Genomic DNA, 24,734 nt, shown 5'->3' with positions numbered 1-24,734 from the left:
AGGCAGTGAGAAGCAGACTACAGCTACACCGAATGGCATGAGGGATGCTCATCAATATTGGATCAAGAAGAGCCAGGCGCAGAAAGGATATCTAAACTCGAGATAGTCATTGTCTCTTCGAGGAAGCTTTATTTTCTTGTCTTTGAAATTATTAGCACCTGTCTGTAATACCTAAACGTCTATGTGGAATACTTTTTGACTTCTGAGCTTTGATCTCTCTCAAAATCCACTGTAAATTTGCCAGCGGCAAAGCAAATCTGCCATATCATTTGGTTAAGATATCTGTAGTGACTTGACTTTTCTTTGGTTTTTGTGTTCGTTTTTCATTACAAAAAGAACTACTATAGTTCAGTGGCTTGTTTCAGGGTTGATATTTTAGTCTCTGTGTTAAGAATCAGTTTTTTCTCAAGAGCAAGTTCACAAAATTTTATACTTTGATAAAAATAATTTGTTCCGATTTACAAAAGAAAAAAATAGTCTACAAAATATTAGTCTCTGAAAGTGTTGAGACGAATGTAAGAAAACTGTTTTCAAGCTTCCTTCTTAGAGACGTTCGCCCACAGGAACAAGAGCGAAGCCTGCGGAAGATGATGGCATGAAAGTTTCTCCATAAGTCGGTGCCCAGTAATAATGCCTTTTAAGGCCATTGGAGACTTCTGAGAGGTAGATATGTTCGTCCACCATATACGGTTCCACATCTGTATCATCTGGCTTTAGTCGGCCACTCTTTATCAAATCTGAATATGCCTAGGATTTTTAGAAAAAGAAGAAAAAAGTCATTAAGAATAATTTATTCAGTTTATAATGATTGTTCAAACAAATATTCAATTTAACTGTTATTTTGTAGGTTAAAATAAAGTACTCTTAATAACATTGCTGAGTTTTAGTATTATTCCAGATATTATAGGTAAATTGTTATTTATTTATACATAACGAAAGTATAATATTATAAAACCAAATTTTAAGTTCTAACATGAGGTATGTTTTTCATGTGTAAATCCCTTTGTGAATCTGAGTTAATCCTCAGGAATGCCCTAGCTGTGGCTGATGGTCAGATTTTTCAAGTCCTCTTAAGTACTCTTAAGACGTAGTATTGGGCAGAGTGGAGACCTTATGTGTTGGCGCATGCCTGTATTTTAAGCATGCAGAACTGAGGCAAGAGGATGGTTGAAGTCAAGACCAGCTGAGCTGTATTCCTCTTCTGTCAAATCTGATGATCAGTATGGACTCACATCTCAAAACAAACCAACCAACAGTTCCATATGGAAATTAGTTGATGAATCCCTTGAAGTCTATATGGAAGTTTAGTTTTAAAAAAGAATTCTGCTGGGCCAACACCCTGAGCAGACCTTGGGTGCAAACTCCACAGCCAGCCCCACAACACCCAGAAGTAGCTCCACTTCCAGGTGCTCTAACATGTCCAGGATCAGAGGATCCCAGGATCCCAGGAGCTTGGTCACACCAGGATCTTAAGGTCCCAAAGGTAGCTTGACTCCCAGGAGCTCAGACACACACAGAATCTCAAGATCACAGGATCCCAAAATCATAGGATCACAGAGACAGCTTGACTCGGAAGAGTTCTGAACCAACCAGGATCACAGGAAGGGCAGGCTCCAGTTAGACATAGCCAAGGCAGGTAGCACTAGAGGTAACCAGATGGCAGAAGGCAAGTATAAGAACATAAGCAACAGACACGAAGGCTACTTGGCATCATCAGAACCCAATTCTCCCACCATAGTAAATCCTGGATACCCCCAACACACCAGAAAAACAAGATTCAGATCTAAAAATCACTTCTCATGATGATAAAGACTATTAAGAAGGACATAAATAACTCTCTTAAAGAAATACAGGAGAGCACAGGTAAACAGCTAGAAACCCTTAAAGAGGAAACACAAAAATCCCTTAAAGAGTTACAAGAAAACACAAACAGGTGAAGGAAAGGAACAAACCTATCCAGGATCTAAAAATGGAACTAGAAACAAAGAAATCACAAAGTGAGACAACCCTGGAGTTAGAAAACCTAGGAAAGAGATCAGGAGTCACAGATGCAAGCATCACCAACAGAATACAAGAGATAGAAGAGAGAATCTCAGGGGCAGAAGATAGAAAACACTGACACAACAGTGAAAGAAAATGCAAAAAGCTCCTAATCCAAAACATCCAGGAAATCCAGGACACAATGAGAAGATGAAGCCTAAGGGTAATGGGTATAGAAGAGAGTAAAGATTCCCAACTTAAAGGGCCAGTAAATATCTTCAACAAAATGATAGAAGAAAACTTCTCCAACCTAAAGAAAGAGATGCCCATACAAGAAGCCTACAGAACTCCAAATAGACTGGACCAGAAAAGAAATTCCTCCCGACACATAATCAGAACAACAAATGCACTAAAAAAAGAATATTAAAAGCAGTAAGGGAAAAAAGTCAAGTAACACACAAAGGCAGACCTATTAGAATTACACCAGACTTCTCACCAGAGACTGTGAAAGCTAGAAGATCCTGGGCAGATGTCATACAGACCCTAAGAGAACACAAATGCCAGCCTAGGCTACTATACCCAGCAAAACTCTCAATTACCATAGACAGAGAAAACAAGATACTCCATGGCGAAACCAAATACACACAATAACTTTTCACAAATCCAGCCTTATAAAGGATAATAAATGGAAAACAACACAAGGAGTGAAAGTACACCCTAGAAGAAGCAAGAAAGTAATCTTTCAACAAACCCACACAAACATAATTCCACCTCTAACAAGAAAATTAATAGGAAGTTGTCACTTTTCCTCAATATCTCTTAATATGAAAATTAATATTACCAATATATCCTAATTGAAATTCGAAATTATGAGGAATTAGAAATTTTTCGGCTGTCATCCCATGGTCTCTCTAATTTGGTAATGGAAGAAATAGGTCCAATATTGTACAATCCATATATACTTTCTGCTTGTTTGTACATGACAGGGTCTTGCTGTGTGCCACATAATGGTCTTGAAATCATGTTTCTCCCATCTCAGCCTCTATAAGTAGGGTTATTTATTTGATGTTTTTACACTGTAGTATATTTTCAGAACAGCTTACATATTTCAAAATTATACAGCCAAAATAAATGTAGACAGTTAATTTGGGAGGTGGCTTGTAAGAGAACAGCAAAGAGTCAGACTTAAGGCTTTGCTTGATATTTATAATTATTGTATCAATTTTGAAGAAAAGGACTTTATAAGTTACCCTTATTCTAAGATGAATGCTTTTCAAAATCATCACAGCCAATGAACCAGAATCTTACCCTCACCTAATGTCTGTGCCACCCTCCAAGCAGAACCATTGTTCATTGAAACAGTTGATGAATGACTTCATGGATAGACCATCTTAATACACCCACCATTTCTTAAATGAATGTAACCTGTTCCCTATGGGCTGAAAATGATGACAATCACTGGAAATCTATCCAAAAATCATGCCTACAATTCATTCCTTGGTGCATTAGAACTGTCAAGTCTTAGCTTATCTACTATGGAGGTAAAATCCTTTGGTGATGTGAGGGACATTCAAGTACAGCCTTATTATGGTGAACCCCAATGTCCAAAAACTGTTCTTATTTTGTGTTTGTACCACAGTAAAAGCCAAGATTTTTAAGCTCTGCTAAAACCAAAACAAACAAAGACTTTATCTATTTATGTTCATTAAAAAACTAATAGTGGTATTTTAAAATATCATAGTTAATATATTTGGAGTTATCTAAAATTTATATTGAGAAAAATGTATGTATTTTTAGTATTGCTGTAGACAAACATGTACATAAGACTTTTCAATTGATTGATTTATATCAAACAACTTTTATAATACTCGTTTTTATTGTTACAACATTTTATAAATTTTAAAGAATATGATAAAAAACGAAAGGTATTGCAGGTTTTGAGGGAGCGGCTCTCCGGGAGGAGTTGGGGTACACAAGGGAAAGAAGAATATGATTTAAGTCTATTTACTCAAAATATGTTTTTAAATGTTAACAAATTCAGATAAATTTAAATTATGTATCTTTTCTCATCATAATACAAAAAACTTTAAAAAATTAATTCCACAGTGACCTACCAATTTTTTTAAACTTGTAGAATTTTCTTCGTGTATCCCTATGGCTTCTTGGTGTGTATGCTAAGGGCATCTTATAGACTTGTGAGCTGCTTTGTTAATAAAGTTACCATTGTAGAGGGGGGAAAAAGACAGAAATTTCAATGTGGAAAGACTTCCAAGTTTTGGCTTATTTTCTGTTGTAGCTTTCCAATATCTTAAATCCATAATATACAGCTTGTGTTATGTGGGTGTCTCTCTGAAAGCTATGTGTCCTTTTGTAGGGAAGTACATATTTTATTTTTAGTCAATCCCTTTTTTTCTTCTCTCTTTTCAAATGGAAGCTTTTTGTCACTTTCCTTTCTGTCTCTATAGTATGATTGTTGGCAGCTCACGGAACTTTCTCCAAAATTGGCCACATACTCAGACACAAAGCAGGTCTCAACAGACACAAGAAAGTTTGGAGTAACATTCTGCATCCTATCTGAGCACCACAGATTAAAGCTAGATATCACAACAGAACGTTTGCTAACTCCTGGAAATTAAACAGCTTACTACAAGTAGAACATAGGTCAAGACATATATCGAGATGGAAGTTAAGAACTTTTTGGAACTGAATGAAATTGAAAACACAATGTGCTATTTGATACAGTGAAGGCTGTTCTAAAATGCAAGTTTGTAGCACTAAATGCCTACATCAAAAATTGAAGAGACCTCTTATTTATAACTTAATGGCATACCTTAAAGTTCTAGATCAAAAAACAAACAAAAACCAAAACCATTCAGAAGGACTAGATAACAGGAAACAATCAAACTCAGGGTTGAAACCAATAAAATACAGACAGCAACCAATATAGAGGCACAATGAGACAGAGCTGGTTCTTCAAGAAGACAAGGTGGACAAACCCTTATCCAAATTAAATAAAAGGTGGAGAGAGAAAATCCAAATTAATAAAATTAGAGACGAAAAGAGGACCAACAGACACTGTAACTATAGTCTCACAGTATGCAATGCCCTCTTCTGCTGTATACATGCAGACAAAACAACCATATACAGAAAGTACATAAATAAATCAATTTAAAAATATGTTTTCCAATCCAAAAAAGCCCAGGGCCAGATGGATTTAGCACAGAATTCTACCAGACTTCAAAGAACTAATGTCAGTATTCCAACCATTTCACAAAATAAGGCCATTACCTAATTCTTTTTGTGAAGACACAACTACTCTAAAACCTAAATAACAAAGAGAATTACAAGTTACTTTCCCTTATCAACATACATGAAAAATTCTCAATAAAATATTCGCAAACCAAATTCCAGAACAAATCTAAAGGATCATGTACCACGCTGAAGGCAGCTTCAGCCCAGAGTCACAAGGATGTTTCAACATGCATAAAGTAGTATGAAGGACTCAGGATTTTCATATACAAACACTTAAGTGTTACACAGCTAGCACAGTGTCTCTCTGATTCCTCAACTTGATGCATTAGGAACTTTATATCAACTCAATTGTATTTTTTTTCATTTAGAGCCATTTGTGTGGCTCAGTGATCAGTGTATGACATCTGATCTTCCCTAGTAGCTACTTATAGATTTAAATTAAAAACTGCCCAGAGTATAGTGTAATTCTATTATTTGAACTAATTTATCAAATTAACTTACAGGTATCTGCGAAGAGCACAGCAAAGGCCAGAACTGAAATCACTTACCACACAGGTATCCTCATCAAATTTGTTTCCCCAAATGTAGATATTGGACAGTACGAGGTTTGTTTTCATTGACTGGGAAAGCGCAACAAGCCCCTCTCCTTCTATCTTGTTGCTGACTACAGACAACCTGTAGGAAAACAGTAGTGAAGTTCTGAAGTCTCACAAAGTGCTGATTAAGTCAGCATTAACATTTATTAAATCCATTTTACTAACATGTTTTAATGTAATAATCCAAATATTGGCTCTGTACATTCTGTAATCCAAAGAACCTGTTTTCTTATTGAATGTGTCATGTACCTAGAAAAGGTGCCTTCTCTCTCTCTCTCCTCTCTCTCTCTCTCTCTCTCTCTTCCCAGTGCTTGAAAGGCAAAAGCAGCTGGATCTTTAAATGCAAGGACAGCCTAGTCTATAAAGTGTCTTCTAGGACAGTTGGGGTTACCCAGAGAAACCCTTGTCTTAAACAAACAAAAATAAAACCTGACAAAAACCATTTGGGTACTTTGTCTGCATGTATGGATACACACCAGAAGAGGACATTGGATTATAGATGGTTGTGAGCCACCATGTGATTGCTGGGAACTGAACTCAGGACCTCTGGAAGAGCAGCCAATGCTCTTAACCACTGAGCCATCTCTCCAACCTCTATTTGGTAAATGTTTGAGTAGATTACAAATATAGGTATTGTATTAAGTGCTTATGAATTTCTTTTAAAAAAGATTTATTATAAGTACATTATAAGTACACTGTAGCTATCTTTAGACTCACCAGAAGAATGCATCAGATCTCATTATGGGTAGTTGTGAGCCACAATGTGGTTGCTGGGACTTGAACTCAGGACCTTCAGAAGAGCTGTCAGTGCTCTTACCCGCTGAGCCATCTCGCCAGCCTGCTTATGAATTTCTTATTAAGAATTTGGGTTAAATAAGTTTTGGGTGTTGGAGAGATGACTCAGCAGTCAAGAGCAATTGCAGCTCTTACAGAGGATCCAAGTTCTGTTCACAGCACACAGGAAGGCAGCTAACAACCATATTTAACTCCAGTTTGAGGAGATCTGATGTCCTCTTCTGGATTCTGTGTGCACAAATTCAGTGCATGTACAAACAAGCAAGTAAATACACATATGCATAAATAAAAAGAGAAATAAATTTTTATGAACTCTAATACACAAATATCCTATTAGATTCACCCCAATTTTTAAAAGATACAACTTAGAATTTTGTAGTTATTTTGATTATTTAAAAAAAAAAAACAAAACCATACTAACGCTTTAAGACTCCTGTTGTGGGAAGTTAGAGTTTCACTGAGGTACTTGGCGCCTGCAGTTTCTATTCTGTTAAAAGAAAGATCTAGTACTTCCAGAGTGGTATTGCTTTTCAGGACATCAGCCAAAAATACCATTCCATCACGAGTTATTTTATTGCTGGGGAGGAAGCAGATTTAGCAATATTTTAAAAACACAAAATATTATTCTTACATTCACAAGGTATTTGAAAACATTTAGTAAGCTTTCTATTTTAGTTTGCTCAACTTCCAAGGGTGAAAATTCACCATGAAATAGTGCTCCCATCTGGCTGCCAATCAAGTTATTACAGACATATTACAGTATAAGCTAACCTATTAAATCCTACAGCTAAGAATAAAATCTCGTCAACAACAGTTATAATTTCCAGTTAGAACTGAAAATTATATCTAACGAGCATGTCTTACATACTGTGAATATTTATGTATACTATCCTCAAGACAATCTCTGCGTGATTATGTAAATTATCACTTACCAGCTGACATCAAGGTAGCGTAGGCTACTGTTCAAATACAGTGCATTGCATAACTGCTGTAAACCATAATTTTTCATGCCATGTTTGCACATATGTAGTTCAACAAGGACATGATTTTCTTTCAACATGTGGCCAATGTGGACTGTAGACTCTTCCTAAATATAGATAGAATTCTTGTTTTTTTATTTTGAAGTATTACATGTCCATTTTAAAAGCATACATTTTCTTAAAGTTGGTACAGGGTCTCATTATGTAGCTCAGGCTGGCCTCAGTCTTGACTCACATGCCCCAGACTCCAGAGGGCAGGTGTTACAGGCACATCTGACCTTAAATTAGCTTGTTAGGAATATTAATGTTAAAACTTTTAGTCTAGGGCTGGAAATATGGCTCACTGGGTAGTGAGGACCTGAGTTCAAATTCCCACTGTCCATTTAGAAGCTAGGCACAGCCACAAATTCCTGGAACTTCATTGTTGGCTCTTCAGGCAGCTCTTGGGAGCTCATGCCCAGTTAGCTTAATACAAACAATGAACTTTATGTTCAGTGAGAGGCCCTATCTGAAGGCAATAATGCAGAGAGTTATTAAGACCCTTGACTGCCTCCTCTGATCTCTGCATGCGCCCTCATAGGCACAGACACACACTGACCCCACGAACAACATGAGTCTACCATTTTGCATACCTTTTTTTTTTAAATAACAAAACCATTATCACTGCCTCAAATCATATCACACACACATGCGTGCGTGCCTGCGTGCGTTCATGCATATGTATGTAACAAAGACTGGCCCATGTAGCCTGGGCTGGCCTAGGAACTCAACATCCTTCCTCAGCCACTGTACCACCCACCATGTGTAGGATGTGTACAAAGGAAATATGGACGCCTTAGAAACAGCAGGGACTTGTAAAACTCAGTAACTAAGTGACTTCTAAAAAGAAGATGGATAATTTGGTTTATAATGACAATAATAGTTATTTTAAAAGGAAAACCAGCAAAGTTGTTTGTTATATCTCATTTCTCTAAACCTTCTCCATTCCCTCAGTATGCCTTTGTCAGTGATCATTCCGATGGCTTAAGACAAGACATAGAGACATTTCTCACTCTTCAGTCTGTTCAGAGACTTTCAGCTCTGCCTTATCAGACTCCCTCTCTTTTAAAGTGATTTCAAGTTCCTGAATATGTTTTGCTTCCTGTCCTTAAATTTCACAGTCCAGTTGCCCTTAGGCAAAAGGTATGTGAGTACACATGTATTTTTCCCCTCAAGGGTAATTTGTGATCCATGTAGGCCTACATTTTTTATCAAAATCAAAGCATAAGTGGGCCAAAGCAGTTTGGTTAAGAACTCCCTGTAACATTCTTAGTGAACAAACCACTGTAGTTTGCTTGCTTAAAAAAAAAAAAGACAATATACTTGTGTGTATACATATTATCCTCTGGGAAGGGAGTTACAGATGGCTGTGAGCCACCATGTGGGCATGGGTAACTAAACCTGGGTCCTCTGAACAAGTAGCCAGTGATCATAGCCACAGAGCCATCTCTCCAGCCCCATTAAATGTTGTTTTTAAAATATGTTTATTTAAGGATCTTGGGTAATTTGTTGGGTGTATTAGATTAATATACATAAAATAATATGACCAAAAAATGCCAAAAGTCTTGGTTACATGCACAGTTCAAAAGAAGTGCTGTATACAGACAAAAAATGCACTTCCAAATACGGAAAATAGCACTTTAAAAGATGGTCACTTCTCAGTTACATGAGGGAAAAACACTGGGGCGGATAATTTTAAATTATGGACAGTATTTTGAACTTTAAGAGAGCTCAAAATGTATTTAAACAGTGACCTTGTAAGTTCATTGTTTAAACTAGATAGCCTGGACCTTTTCATTTTCTCCTCTCATTTAGACCTATAATAGAATGAGTTCATATGTATGTTGTATGTATGTATGTATATGTGTGAATGTATATATATATATACATATATATATAACTGGGAATCAGGGATATGTGTGTGTGCACATGCTACAATGCATATAGGGCGGTCAAAGGACAGCATTCAGAAATTGGTTCATTCTTCCACCAGGGGGACCCAGAAATTTAACTCAGGTCATCAGGAGCTTGGCAGCAGGAGCTTTCTTAACACTGAGCCATTTTGCCAACCTAAGTTCTTATTTTTTAAAGAGAAGAATCCCCCACAAAAGACTGTGAAGAAAGCAGCCACATTTTCATCTGCCTCCAACAAGACCCTTAATCTATAGAAGGGATCAAGTTCAAACTTGCCAAACTGTATGCATGCAAAGATGTGATGATGCAGTCACACCAGTGTAACAGATGATTACAGCAGCTGACATTGGGCTTATACCATGGCTCAGGAAACTTTAAGCATGCGTAGTTTCTTTTGTCTGTCTTCACACAGGTTTTACCCAGAACCCGAGCTTCATAAACTTGCTGCTTAAGGAACAGCAGCTAAATGCATGCGAGTCACCAACAAGTGACATAGGTATACATTTCCTTTAATACTTTTCACTTAACAAGCTGCACTTTTCTAAAATTAGGATAATTCTAAGAATGCAGTGTAGCCCTGCACCATAAACTCTAATAGGACCTAAGTCTTAGTGCCATGGGCATTGAATACAGACCTGTTCTCCGTACAGTATAGGCCGGTTCAGGTTTATTCCCTTGATTGCTTGGTTTTGAGTTAGTACTGTAGAAAATGCTATCACACATTGCAGTCCCTACAAACAGGTAAATCCATTAAGCAAGTTGACAGTGTATTAACCTTAACATTGCAATTTCAAGTTAGGTAACTGAGTTCTGATAAAATTATACAAAAGTTAAAACATCTCTTCTTAGAAGTGAACTGTTATTATGAGTCTGCATAGGGGTTTCTTAACATTTCAATGGGGTTTCCTAGGGGTGACTCTGGGCTTGCTCCTGAGTCCTTTAGGTTTTCCCAAATGAAGAGACAGACCTGTGGACTCCAGCGAAGTCTCACATACTTATATCCTTGTTCAATCAGTCTTTTATATTTGGTTTTATTCTTCTCTCATATAATACATCCTGACCACAGGTTCCCCTCTCCACCCCTTACAGTCTCCCTCCACCTCCTGCCTCCCCCAGATTCACTCCTCCATTTCCCTTCAGAGAAAAGCAGTATATGCTACTGAGGTTATTAAACATATTTTCCACAGCTGCTTCAGGTCTCTCCCGACATCTGATTGCAGGGCCTGTCCTCCCTCATGTTTGTGATGGACACTAATGAATACACACACAGCCTGTCACGCTAGTAAATGGATTTCTCTTGTTGCTCCTCATCCAGTTGATCATTAAGTTTGAACTCTTTCTGCCTCCAAAAGGTGTCTCCAGTTAGTTCGACTCTGAATGTTTCTGTGACTGTTACTCCACCTGTCAGTAAGCGATCTACGCTGACCCACTGCAGCTTCCTTTTTAACCAGTCCTTCCAAGCCATTGCAGACTTTGTGTCCTGACTTTGTGTCCTACGTCTTTGATTCATCTGAGGTTGTACGGCAGATTTAAAGGTCTCAAGACTTGATCAAGAAAGTGAGATTTAGAATTTGAAGACATGCAAAACAACTGCAGATCTTCTCATCCGGTGGATGGAGGCGCCTAGCCGCTTTTAGAATCGTTACAGCTTCCATGGTGCAGCCTACTCACTGAAAATGTTTTCTGTCAGAAGGTATCTCTGTTAGCACTGATGAGGCGGTGTTTGTGTGATGTGAACAAGCATGAACTTCTGTAAAGCCACACACAAGTTCAATGAGTCATGAGTAGAGTTTAGAAATGTCTTTATTGTGCTAGTTATCTAATATTGTCTATGAGAACCTTTTGCTTTTATGTGTGTAAGTGTCCTGCCTTCATGTGTGTCTGTGCACCATGTGAATGTAGTGCCCACCAGGACAGAAGGGGGCGAGAAATGCCCTAGAACTGGAGTTACAGATGGTCGTGAGCGGCCACATGGGTGCTGGTAACCAAACCAGGTCCTCTGTAAGAGCAGTAAATGCTTTTAACTGCTGAGCCAGCTCTACAGGCATTGTCATTTAATTTTGTTAACAGTCTATATTATTATGGGAACAGAAATTCTCATTTCCCACCGAGACAGAGTAACCATTAATAAATTGTCTTATCAGGGTAGCAGCATATGTGTGCAATCCCAGCACTTTGGAGATGGTGGTAGAGTTGTAGGTTCAAGCTTGGGCAACATGCCAGGACCTTTTTGCAAAACAAACAGCCAACTTCATCATCATCTGCCCGCCATCATGAGCAGCTCTCTGTGCGGCCTTCTGGGAGAACGCCCCGCTGCCCAGGTGGCTTTCCTATTAACCAACTTCCTCACCAGGTCACAGTCACCCAGATCCAGTTTCTCCAGGGTTGAGTTCATCTGCAGCATTGCAGCAAAAAGCATGCCACCTGTGTTCTCAATCTTATTTCCCGTCATTCTCAAATACTTAAGAGTTTTGTTTTTCTGGAAAAGAAAAAAGATCAAAACAAGCAAAGTTTCATTACTTAAACTTGAATCCATGAAATTCTCCCTCAATTAAATGAGTCAGAAGGTTGTATTACTATTTGCAAACTCAGTTTTATATAGAGAGAGCAAGATATAGTCTGTAAATGTAACATCCAATTTCTCATAATAGCTAAATCTTTTAATAGAAAGAATGGTCTAGGGCTGGAGAGATGACTCAGTGGTTAAGAACACTGACTGCTTTTCTGGAGGTCATGAGTTCAAATACCAGTAACCACATGGTGGCTCACAACCATCCATAATGAGAACTAATACAACAACAACAACAAAAACTCCTCTGGGCTGGAGTAAGTGGGGCCCAGAGCAAGAGGGAGAAGGGAAGAGGGAAGGGCGGTGGGAAGAAAAATTTATTACTGAGGTGAAGTTCACATGGCAAGAGGTGACTATTCTAAAGTGTTCAATAGCATTTACTTCCTTCAGCTAGTTCCAAAATCCATCCCATCATCCCCGAAAGTCCTGTGTCCAGCATGTGTGTGTGTGTGTGTGTGTGTGTGTGTGTGTGTGTACTTGAGGTGGGGATCAAAACCAGGGCCTTGTATTGCCAGGCAAATGTCGTGTCATTGAGCTACATCCCCAAATCTCAATTTTTTAAATTTATTTTTAAGCAAACAGAGCAAGCCAGTAAGCCAGCGGCGTCAGAATCAGCTCCTGCCTTGAGTTCCTTCCCTGTAAGATGAGTTCATGTCTTCTGGTCATGTGTTTTATTACAGAAGAACACTAAGACAGATCCCCCAGGACTTATGTGGTATAACAAGACTCTCCAAGTCGTCTTCAGACCTCCACGTGCACCACTGGCACATACATGTGTACTGACACATACCCTAATCCAAGCTTTGATGTTTTTATCAATCAGAGGACTCAGCTAATTATGTACCAGGAGGTTTTAGACAAAAGTGCTGGGAGATGCCTTAGTGGGTAAAGTGCTTGCTGTACAGGCAGGAGGAAGCTCCAATCCTAGTCACACAGGCTCAGTAGTGTATCGGAATCCCCACTCTAGTGGAAACGGGTCAAGCAGGCAGTTCCCAGGGGCTCACTGGCTAGCTAGTCTAGCTAAAATGGGCTCCAGGCTAGGGAGTCTGTCTCAAAAAATAAGGTGGCAAGTGATACATCTACCATCTACCTCTGGACTTCATACCCATGTCCATACATACATACATACATATACAACACACACACACACACACACACACACACACACCAAATCCAAAATGAGGAAATGGACACTAAACATAATCCATGGACTCAGTTAAACAAAACATTGATTCTTTGAAAAGATGAACATGAGTAACAAACCCTTAGCCAAACCAGCCAAGAGAAAGCGAACACTCATCAAAGGTAGAGGTGGAAAGGTATATTAATTACAACAGAAGATGAAATCCAAGATTCTGATTCTGAAAACATTCCAACAAATTAGAAAATCTGGAAGAAATTAATATGCTCTTAGGCACATGTGAACCACAAAAATAAATCAAGAGGCTATAAAGGAAAAGAAAAACAATTTTGTAAAACTTGGACACAGGACTTTCAGGGATGATGGAATGGATTTGTTATATCTGACATGACCTTGTACTATGTACAGAAAGTCCAAAGAAGTTCATTCCCCAAACAGCTGTTCAAAGTGAGATGTTCAAGGGAGAAGAATCCAAGCTTCACCTAACAATTCTTTATATTCTAGAAGTGAAATACCCCAAAGTAATGTTACAAGAATAATTCTGCAGGGCACAAGTGGCACATGCCTTTAATCCCAGCACACTCTCAGAAGGCAGAGGCAGGCAGATAGATCTCTGAATTTGAGGACAGTTTGATCTACAGAGCCAGTTTAGGACAGCGAGAGTTTTGCCATCTCTCTCCAAACTGTCTCATAAACCCCCTCTTTGATCTCTTTCCCAACTGATGCTGTGAAAAAGGTGCCAAGACAATTGAGTGGGGGAAGGATTCGTTTCTTAATGTGTACCCTTGACATAACTGGATATCCACATATAAAAGAATACTTCTTACTATATACAAAAATTATGTCATAATGAGTGAATAAAGGAAGACTCTTAGAATAATTACCAACTAAATGTGAGCTTTGCCAAAATCCAAAAGTTTTGTTTCAAAGAACATCAAGAAAGTGAGAGAAAATATTTTGAACTCCTAAGTCTGATAGGGTCTTGTATCTGGAACATATGAAGAATGCTCAAAACTCCGATACACAATCATCCAGGCACACAGTGTACTGTATGGCCCCACGTGCTCAGAAAACTCAAGCCAATGCATCTCTTGAGCTCAGAGGTTCAAGACTAACTTGAGTAGGATAGTGAGGTCATCTCAAAGCAGATGAAACCCGGCTCTAAAGGGGCAGATGATTTGAACAAAGGTTCCTCCAAAGGAAGAACAAACAAGAACCCTGGATCAATGCTAAGTCCATTATTGATTAGGGATGCCTCCTCACACATGCTCAGATGGCAGGGACAGTTCTAGAGAGGATGACAGGACCTACAATATTCACATGACTGAAAGGATTGTTAGAAGGTGAAGCTATTTTGGAGAACAGTGTGGTAGTTCCTCAAAATGTTTCTCAGAACTATCACAAGGCCCAGCAATTCCACTCCTACATATATACCTTCCACCAATCAAAAATATTTGTTCACCTCGGAACATGGAGGTGCACAGTAGCATATTCATAATAGCTAAAAGTAAAATCCCAAATGTCTGTCAACTGCTGGATGAGCACAATGTGATATATCCACAGAATGGAATATTATTGGACAATAGAAAATCTGTTCTGGGCTGGGGAGATGACTCAGCAGTGAAGACACTGACCTAAGTTTGATTACCCAAGTAGTCATTCACAGCTCTCCGTAACTCTAATACCAAGAGGGGAATCTGACACCCTCTCTGCACTCCTGGGTACCCAGCAAGCATATGGTTCACAGACATGCATGCAGATAAAACGCTCCTACATATAAAATTTCAAAGTATGTTACAACATTGATGAGCCTTGAAAATATTAAGCCATACATCGTATGATTCCGTTTATATTATCAGTGGCTGCAAAGGCTGAGGAGTAGAAAGGAGGCTTCACTAACCAGTATAATGATTTTCTTTGGAGGTTATAAGAATGTCCTGTAAATAGGGGTGGGAGATAGCTTGGTAGATAAAAGCACTGGTCTGCACACACGAGCATTTGAATTCAAATCCCGAGCACCCAGTAAAAAGCCAAGCGCGGCTGCCCATGCCTGTAACTCCTCCAGCAACAGTACAGAGAGACAGGTAGATTCTGAATTTTCACTGGCTAGCCAGCCTAATCTAAATGGCAGGCCTACAGCTTACTAAGAGACCCTGTCTTATAGCGATGATGTTGAGGGTGCATGTAACTCCCCCAGCACATACATACCTAAACACACAAATAAAAATATTCTAGACAGGCGTGGTGGCGCACGCTTTTAATCCCAGCACTCAGGAGGCAGAGGCAGGCGGATATCTGAGTTCTAGGCCAGCCTAGCCTACAGAGCGAGTTCCAGGACAGCCAGGGCTACACAGAGAAACCCTGTCTAAAAATAATGGTGGTAGTGATGATCGCACAATTCTGTAAATAAAATACATTTATTGATAGACAAGGTCTCACTATGTAACCCTGGCTGGCCTGGAACTCTGTTTGTAAACCATACCAGCCTCAAACTCACAAAAATCTGCCTGCCTCTGCCTCCCAAGTACTGGGATTAAAGGCGTGCGCCACCACTCCCAGCCTCTTAAAATACACTTTAAAATTTTTCTTTGAACTGAAAACTTTGGGAGAATGTATTTTGCATATGCAAATTATATTGCGATCAATCTTGCTCTTGTTTTTAAGGAAGAAAATGTTCAAGCTCACAGTTCAGGAGATAGAGTTTAGCACAGCAAGAGGGTGACGTGGTTGGTCACATTGCCACTGCAGGCAGGAAGCAGAAAGATGAATGCTAGTGCTCACGAGGTAAATCCCATGGTCCATGGAATGGTGCCACCCACATTTACGTTTGGTTTTCTTTTCTTGGTTAAACCTTGGGCTATGCCCTCACAAACACACTCAGAGGTGAGTCTCCCATGTGACAATGAACACTAAACACTAATACATCAACTCTTTGTCAGCTTGATACCTAAGTGAGTCACTTCTAAACTACATCCCACCTGGTCCATTCATGAGCAACACCGCTGAGCTCATCTCCATGATCCCCCTAAGTCTTAGCAGTCCCAGCCTGACAAAAACCTGCTCTGAGACTTGAGGTGCTCCTTTAACTGTGAGCCCCCATAAAATGAGAGAAAAAGTTACACACTTCCCATATACAACGGTACTAAGTACATTCCAACAGAGACAAATTCAAGGGCAACACGGAAGGATCAGACTACAGCCAGATCAAACCGGAAGCCGCATATCCAGTCTCGCTTGGGACTCCACTAGGGCCATATCACTGCCCTTCCGACTCTGTTCCCTCTGACAATTATGGGCTCTTTCATGCACTGGCTCCTCCCCAACCCGCACCTTTCCTTGAAAAACGTCCCATGCTTCTGGTATCTCCAATATCTTGGCTTTCCAATCCCACTTAGACTTCATCCCTTGTACATTCCTGGCCAGCTCAGAAGCCCCGTGCAAGGATCTGACCCTGCTGCATCTTGTATGGCCTCAGCATTATCTGGAACCTTGGAGCAAGTCTACAGACCTCTCACACTTGTGCCACACATGCCTGCAAAACCTGCATTTCATGGAAGATGTCCCCTAAGGTCTGCTGCCAGCTCATGAGATAGCCTGGCCTCCTTGCACCTCAGCAGCCTCTGCATGCCTTCGTTGTTGAAGCTGTCAAGAAACTTCCTTAGCTACCCCCTTTCCAGCAGGGTACCCTGAAGGCTATTTTTTTTTTTCAAGAAATTTACTTTGAGATAAATTTGCATTGCTATACCCTGGAGTTTTCCACCTGACAGTCTTGCATCTAAGGCAATGTTTTTGTTTTTTGGTGCAAAGTGTGAGGTTTCAGTTTCCATAGTAATCTCGACAGTTACAGATGCTCTGCCCCTCTGAGTTCCAGCCACACCCACCTCCATTCTCCCCCAGGCTGTGGGTCTTTCATATATTCCTGTTCTCCTTCACTGTGAATCTGACTAAGGCACTGTCTAAGCAGTAACGGTGTGACTGCCTGGATACTGTGTTGTCTTGAAATTGCCTCAACCAAGCCACTTTGAATTCAGCCTCGCTGGACATTTTAGGATACAGAAGATAACTAGATTCTTTGCCAGACTATAACACAAGTGCTCTCCGACCTCGGAAACCTCACCAGCCCTGTCTCCTCTGCCCTCGTTTCTTTTCTCTTTTAAAATGTTATTTGTTTTTATTTTATGGTTTTGTCTGTGTGTATGTCTGTGCAACAGTTACATGCGTGGTGCCCACAGAGACCAGAAGAGGATGTCAGATCCTTTGGACTGGGATTAGAGACAGTTGTGAGCAGGTGTGTGGATGCTGGGAACCAAATCTGGGACCTCTGCAAGAACAGTATTCTTTCCAGACCCATATTTTTCTATCATTGTCATCATCATCGTGTGTGTGTGTGTGTGTGTGTGTGTGTGTGTGTGTGTAATATTTGCCTGAGAGTAGGTGTGTGTACCTGCCATGGCAAACATGCTGAAGGCAGAGGACAACTTTGGGGAATTGGTTCTCGCCTTCTACCCTGAAGTCTAGAGAATAAACTCAGGTCACCAAGCTTTCATGGCAAGTATTTTACTCACTGATCCATCTCAATGTCCACATTTCTATTAGCGCCCTGAGCTTCCAAACTCCTAACACAATGGCTCATCAAACCCCACTTACAGACCATTCCAGGCATCCCCTTGCTTATGGTTCCAAATGCTTTTACATTCCTTCCATAGGAAGGCTTACACACTATAGAGGGGGTTTGTTTTGTTTTGTTTTGTTTTGTTGTTTTTCTTACAGTAACACTCTCAGTAGCATCTTCTGTATTGTTTACATCTCTTTTTGCTGTAACCAAATATCCTTCCAAGAAGCAACTTAGAGGAGGACCTGGTTGTCTTTGGTTCACAGAGCAGGAAACAGTCTGTCGTGGGAGAGATAGCGTGGCAGGTGGCAGGAGGGGGTGAAAGGTGACTTGGCTGGCGTGTACCATAGCCAGTATCAAAGAGAGGGAGATGGTGGCATTCCTTTCGAGACAAGGTCTCACATATGTTGCTTGGACTTGACTTGAGCTCAGTTACCCTCCTGACTTGAACTCCCCTCCTGCCTCTTCCTTCCAAGTTCTGAGGTTACACGTATGCACCACTATAACCCAGCAAGGCTGGTTAGTAATTTTTTTTTCAACAAGTCCAAAGTTCTCAAGTAGTAGCTGTGCTTTTATAAACTGAAACACATTAAAACTATATATTTAAGTGGTGGGAGAAACGGCTCAGTGCTTAAGAGCAATTGCTGTTGCAGAAGACCTGGTTTGTTTCCCAGCATTCCATGGTGGTTAAAAGTCACCCAGTTCCAGGACACAACAATGACCTCTTCTGACCTCTGCAGGCAAAAAACTCATAGGAAATAAAAATGCAAGGCTAGAGAGATGGCTCATCAGTTAAGAGAACTGCTCTTCCAGGGTACCCAGGTTCAATTCCCAGCACCCACATGGCAGCTCACAACCATGTGTAACTTTAGTAACTCCAGAGTATCTGACTCCATCTTCTGGCTTCTGCAGGTACCAGACATATAGGCAGGTTTTACAGACATATATGCAGGCAAAACACCCATACACACACACACACACACACACGTGTGCATGGAAGCAGACAAAAAAATTGGAGCAATGGAGGAGGGGCTGCAATCGGGATGAAACATGAATAAATAAATAAATGGAAAAAACTGAAATAACATAAGATCATATGAACTTTGATTATGCTGTTTCCAAACTACTAGAAGTTAAGTTCACCAGAGACATACTACTTTGAGATATGTAAATACTTACATGTAGTGCTTTAGCGATCAATTCTCCTCCTTCAGGTCCAATATCATTAAACATAAGGTTTAAGTAAGTGATACTTGGTTGTTTCTATAATAAGGAGAGAAGGAAGCTGTTACATCTGTATTTACTGGAATCGAGCAACCTATGCACACTATTTAAGTAAACGTGCTAAGAGAATTCTAACAGAGGCAATCACTGTTTAAGGGGAGTCAGAGTCACCTTTCTCTTCCAAACACTGCAATTGTAATGTCATTGAAAGGAAAAGACTCAATTCCATTTTACCAACAATTGGATGTGTGAACACCTTTGCATATTTAATCATGGCATACAGGGTTGCAAAAGACAACTCAGGAGGTCCAGGTATCAGCTCTCCTAGGACCAAATACAAGTGGCTCAGTCCCATGTGTTCCAAGCATTAGACACATAGTGCAGATTTAGGACCCTCTGGTTTCTATACTTAGTGCTTGGCTCTGTGCCATTTGTCTACATGGCCCCATCTCTCAGCAGAATGGTGGATACGGAACACTTGCTGGCAGCAACGTAGTACCTGAAGTAGTTTCGCAGCATAGAAGGCACCGACATCGCCGATGAGGTTATACCTCACATCCACACCTGAAACACACAGGTGAAAAGAAAGTGATATTCTGTACAAAGCGTACTTGAAATCAGGAAAGTGAAAAGCAGGCTGTGTTTACCAGCAAGCAAACTTACCACTGATGCATGGCTGGTTCCTTAAAGTTTTGGAAAGAAGCCAAAAGTCTTCCCCTGTTATTCTTTGTCCGGAGACTAAGCGATTGTTACCAGCAATATTTACGGTGAATTTTTCTTTGGGTCTGTCAAAATAAAAAAAGGAAGAAAGTGAGGAGGAGGAGGAAGAGGAGGAGGAGGAGGAAGAGAAAGATGTTGACACAAAGTTTAAAACCCTTCTAATGTCTGTAGTAATACCAGAGTCTTTGCAATCCAGGATAACATAGCTAATTTCCCCATCATTTCATTTCTCTCCCATAACCCCACTATCCTTTTTTTTTTTTTTTTTTTTTTTTTTATAAATGTTGTGACAGAACATCTGGAAAAAAAAAAGAAATCTAAGGGTTAGGCTCTGTTGGTGTACACCTTAAATCCCAGCACTCAAAAGGCAGGGGTCAGTGGATCTCTCTGAGTTTGAGGCTAGCCTGATCTACAAAGTGAGTTCCAGGATGGTCAGGGTTATACATAGAAACCCTGGCTCAAACAAACAAACAAAAACAAAAGAGAGAGAGGGGTAAGGGAAGGGGAGGGGAAGAGAAGGGAAGGAAGAGAAAGGGAAAAGAGATTTAAGGGAGAACATGTTGGTTTTAGGTTTGATTCCAAGCTAGATCGTCCCTTGAGGGGAGGCCACAGTCCCTTGAGGGAGGCCACAATAGGATCTTTAAGCAGCTAGTTCCCATCATTCTCACAGTTAAGAGTAGACAGAAAGAAATGAATGCATGCTCATTTGGATGCATGGATTCAGCTTGATTTCTCCAGTTCAGGACCCCTGCCTAAGAAATGGTGCTGCCCACAGTGGGCTGAATATACCCACCAATTGACTTACTTCAGAAATTCCTCTACAGACACTGACACAGCCTCATCAAATAGAAAAGTCCTTGTTGTTCCCAAATGGAGCTAGGCTGTATCAGGTTGGCAAAGCTAATCATCAAACCCACTCTTGACATAAGAACACCTTAGGTTTCTATCTTTGTGATAAAACACCATGACCAAATCAACTGGGGTAGGAAAGGGTTATTCCCGCTATTGAGGGAAATCAAGTAGGAACTCAAGGCAGGGACCTGGAGGCAGGAACTGAAGGAGACGCCATGGAGGAGCTCTGCTTCCTGGCTTGCTGCCCTTAGCTTCCTCTGTCTCTTTTCTTATACCCAGGACCATGTGCCCAGAGTTGGCACCAACCCACAGTGACCTGGGCTCTTCCATATTCATCATTAATCAAGAAAATGTCCCCACTGACTTGCCTACGGGCAATCTGATGGGAGTATTTTCTCAATGGTGGCCTCTTTGCCCACGTAAATCTAATGTGTCAAGTTAACAAAACAAAACAGATACAAGAGAAACAACCAGGACAAAGGACTTGGGGAAATTTAGTCAGCTCATGGGAACTAAGGTAAGTACAGGGGCCCTGGCTTGAGGGCTCCTGGTCTAGTGCTGTCCCCATGTCAGATACCACTCCCAAGATCTTACAGTGTCACGCATCTACCCATTAACTATGTCCATTTTACCGAGCCTTTTTTTTTTTTTTTTTTTTTTTGGTTTTTCGAGACAGGGTTTCTCTGTGTAGCCATGGCTGTCCTGGAACTCACTTTGTAGACCAGGCTGTCCTGGAACTCAGAAATCCGCCTGCCTCTGTCTCCTGAGCCATTTTCAAGTGGGGATAAAATGGCTGAATGGTCCGGGGTTCAAAGGAATGAGAATCGGTGGGAACTTTTGATACAGTTGAATACTTAGCTTCCTTACCGCTTTTCAATTTCTTCATCCAGTTTTTGGAGTACATTCAGTATGAAAGAATTCGTTTTCCGTATGTTTTCTGAACAAAAGTAACAGTACTGCTCCTGGAGCTTCTCCATCGACTCTGGAGCTTTGGAAACGTAAATGCATCATTCATCATCAGGTACCAAATTATCCCCAAAGCTTCAGCAACAACTAAGCTTCCTTCAAAGAAACGAGTGTGCATGCGTGTGTATGTGTAGCAAGGGAGAGGAAGGAAAGGAGAGAACTAAGGGTGGGGCTGGCCGGCTATAAATATAACCAGAGACAGTGGGCAGACTGTGACTCCAGCCAGTACCCTATCTGAAAGAGAACAACCAACCTCTATCATGTGTTGGGCTTGGTAGCGGAGGAAAAGATATCCAGAGAAATTACTCTGGGCAAAATCAAACTGACTCTAAAGCCTGCATGTGCCCCATTGGGTTCCAAGGACGGGGCAACAATCTAACTCCAGAAGGACCCGAGAAATTAACCCACTTGGATTGGATACCTTGACACCAAACCAATTTGATAGCATCTTCACAGCAGATTGAGGTCTGGCTCACAGAAGCATTTCACCTATCTAGGCCCTCTTCCATTTCCTCGTTCTAAGGTTGATTTCCTTCTTTACTTCCTGTGTGTGGTGGAAATCCAGGGATTGTGCATGTGGAAGCCAGAGGTTGATATCAAGTGCCTTGTCCTCTGTTCTCTGCCCTATTGTTTGAAATGGCTTTACAGGTCACTGAACCACTATTACAGATACTGTTTAGGCTTAGGTTGGCTGGCTGGAGAGCCCTTGAGAGCCAACCATCTCCAACCCCAAATGCTAGGGGTTCAGGCATACACTCCATGCCTGACTGTTATATGAGAGCTAGAGGTCAAAACTCAGACCCCCATACTTGTGCTTCACCCATTCAGCCATCACCCCACCCCCACCTATGTTTTGCTTTTAATAAAAATAAGCAAATAGGAGCTGAGGTCTCTGCTCTCTGTTACACAGCAGCTTTCCTAGTAGTTCCACTACTTTTAACTGTTACCTTTCCTTTCTTTTCTTCTTCTAAACACAGGGTCTCGCTGTGTTCTTCAGAATGGCCTTGAACTCAGTCATCCTTCCCCGGCTACACAGGTATCGGGGATCACAGGTGTGTGCTAGCACACCTGGCTCCAATATTACTTTAAAGACATTTCTTGTGAACTCTGGGTCCTCCGTAATGGAAGCCATGTTCTTACTCTTGTAAAACACTCATGCTACAGGCTTGATTATTCTACTTTCTGTGTACAAGTGTTTCAGAATACACTCTGCCACCTCACACTTTAAGTAGCCTGGCTTCTTAGATGCCAGCTGCTTCTCTAAATTTCTATATTTTAGAAGCATCCACTGCTGAGTGGCCATCTACACTCTAAGAGTTTACCACTCAAAGCTGCAGACCAAGACCTAAGATCTGCTGTATTTAAGCTGAAAGGAAATGAACTTTTCTTATAATTTTAAAAATAGTTATTTTAAGTTTATTTGTGTTTGTGTGTGTGAGAGAGACACACGTGCACTTAGGATATTTATAATATTTAGGTGCTGCTGAGCTTCGGAGGGGGGGATGGGATCTGAATGCCCCATTCTGAGATGTCTGTGGCACTTAGGGAAGGAACAGTATTAGCATCCTGGAAACAGACACTCCTGTGGTTTCTAAACCAAAGCCAGAGCTGGGCGCCTTTCTACTGGCACCCATCTGCCTCAGGCTACTAACTTCTTGGGGGTGGAACGCCAGCACTAATGGTGTCTGGCCTTCTAGGGGTCAAAAGCAAAGGCAGGACCTGAAGTCTCTCCACGCTGTTGTCTTCAGAGGCCCCCGGTGACTGAGAAGGCAGCATTCACACTCATGGGTGGAGGACAAAAGCATTCAGTCTTTCCGCAGCTCCGTCCTCCTCTTCCATCAGGCTCCAGGTCAAACTAGCAGTGTCGGTGTTCCCTCCTTTATCATCTTATTTCCCTTATTATTGTCTCTCTGGGCAGTCTCTCCGGCCCCCACAACACACACTTTAAAACAATCGTCTAAAAGTAGTGGCAGGAACTCTGGTTTCTCTGGATGCCAGGCAACTGCCCAACAACCCCTGAATATATCCCCAGTCTTATGTTTAATTTGTTAAATTCATGGATGCACTCAAAGTGCACATGGAATTATATATATGAATGAAAATGTCACGATGAAATCCCTTCTTCTATATGATTAAAAAAATAAGATAAAGTGATTACAAGAAACTGTGGGTAGTCTAGAAGTGGGAACTCAGAAAAACTCTGAGGAGCTTCTTGCTTATCTGAGGTGTTTTTCCGGGACTTCCACAAATACAGGGGCGCAGAACCCCCCCCCCTAAACCTCCCCTAGACCCTCCTCAAAAAACAGGAGGGAGGCCAGAGCAAAGCCACTCTCCTCACGAAGACAGGGGACCAGCGGTGGTCAAGGGCGCCGCCATACCTGGGGCTTCTGCAGGAGGGATCCGCTGCCCTTTCCTTCGCCTAGAGCCCGGTGCCCCTTACCCAGCTCGCTTTGCGGACCTCGACCTCTAATGAGGAAGGCCACGTGGCTGAGCTTTTTCAACAGTCTGCTCCTGCTCAGTCCTCACAGGGCTCGGCCCACTACCAGTCCAGTAACCAGAGTCGCTCCCATGGCAACCACAGAAGCTTCCTTTTGGAGAAAGAGGGAAGAGGCGGGGCCACCGTTAAAAGGGCGGGGTACTCTATAACCTCGAGGCCTGAAGTGGGAGGCAGTGATCAGCACTTTAAGCCTCTCCACTCTAGGTTACAGATTCTGATGGTGGAGCGTCGAGGGTTTAGGAGCCTCACCTGCTGGGCTAGGGACCAGGACTACAAACCCTGGTGACCCAGCCTGTCTCACCTTTTCCGAAGGGCTAAGCTCGGAATCTAATGGTAGAACCTCCAAGTGTGTAGTAGTTTAAAGGATTTTTGAAGGAGTAGAGCCCTCTGGAAGAGTTTCCTTGAGAAGGCGACTTCCGGACTAATCTGAGATGGCCTGCCCCAGTGCCAAGATGCAGATGCACAGGTACAGTCAGTACTCAAGAGTATGGAGGCAGGCAAGGTCGTATCCATGTGGAGTCTTCGCATCTTCTTTGTAGTAAGGCTATGAAGGAATGGGGCAGGATGCTCGGGACCCTCGGATGCTCGGTTGCAGAC

General features: G+C 41.2%; 2 protein-coding genes across 4 annotated transcripts in view; one reads left to right on the top strand and one right to left on the bottom strand.

Moving 5' to 3' along the window:
• Positions 1 to 33: 33 nt before the first annotated feature.
• Lrrc34 (leucine rich repeat containing 34) lies at positions 34 to 24,690 on the bottom strand. 2 transcript variants are annotated; one of them, XM_085835982.1, is made up of 11 exons: positions 24,439 to 24,690; positions 21,542 to 21,662; positions 19,766 to 19,887; positions 19,602 to 19,666; positions 19,058 to 19,141; positions 11,907 to 12,035; positions 10,192 to 10,287; positions 7,556 to 7,710; positions 7,045 to 7,200; positions 5,781 to 5,907; positions 34 to 747 (listed from the first exon to the last, which is right to left on the bottom strand). In XM_085835982.1, exons 2-11 carry the CDS (start codon positions 21,649 to 21,651, stop codon positions 544 to 546), a joined length of 1,248 nt encoding a protein of 415 aa, XP_085692108.1. In that variant the 5' UTR covers positions 21,652 to 21,662; positions 24,439 to 24,690; the 3' UTR covers positions 34 to 543. The 2 variants fall into 2 exon arrangements, with proteins under 2 accessions (XP_085692108.1, XP_021014469.1); XM_021158810.2 differs by lacking the exon at positions 24,439 to 24,690 and adding an exon at positions 24,019 to 24,176 and having other exon boundaries at positions 35 to 747.
• The window catches only part of Lrriq4 (leucine rich repeats and IQ motif containing 4), a 30,313-nt gene continuing 30,123 nt past the window's right edge, over positions 24,545 to 24,734 (top strand). For both annotated transcript variants that reach the window (XM_021158808.2, XM_021158807.2), the window contains exon 1: positions 24,545 to 24,603. In XM_021158808.2, the coding sequence (XP_021014467.1) occupies positions 24,569 to 24,603 (35 nt within the window). In that variant the 5' untranslated portion in view covers positions 24,545 to 24,568. The remainder of the gene's footprint in view (positions 24,604 to 24,734) is intronic.

The sequence above is a fragment of the Mus caroli genome, unplaced genomic scaffold (genome assembly GCF_978045245.1).
Source record: "Mus caroli unplaced genomic scaffold, Mus_caroli_1 scaffold_3, whole genome shotgun sequence".
Classification (NCBI taxonomy): Eukaryota; Metazoa; Chordata; class Mammalia; order Rodentia; family Muridae; genus Mus; species Mus caroli.
The sequence above is the reverse complement of the archived record's forward strand: the minus strand, read 5'-3'. Positions and strand labels throughout refer to the sequence as shown.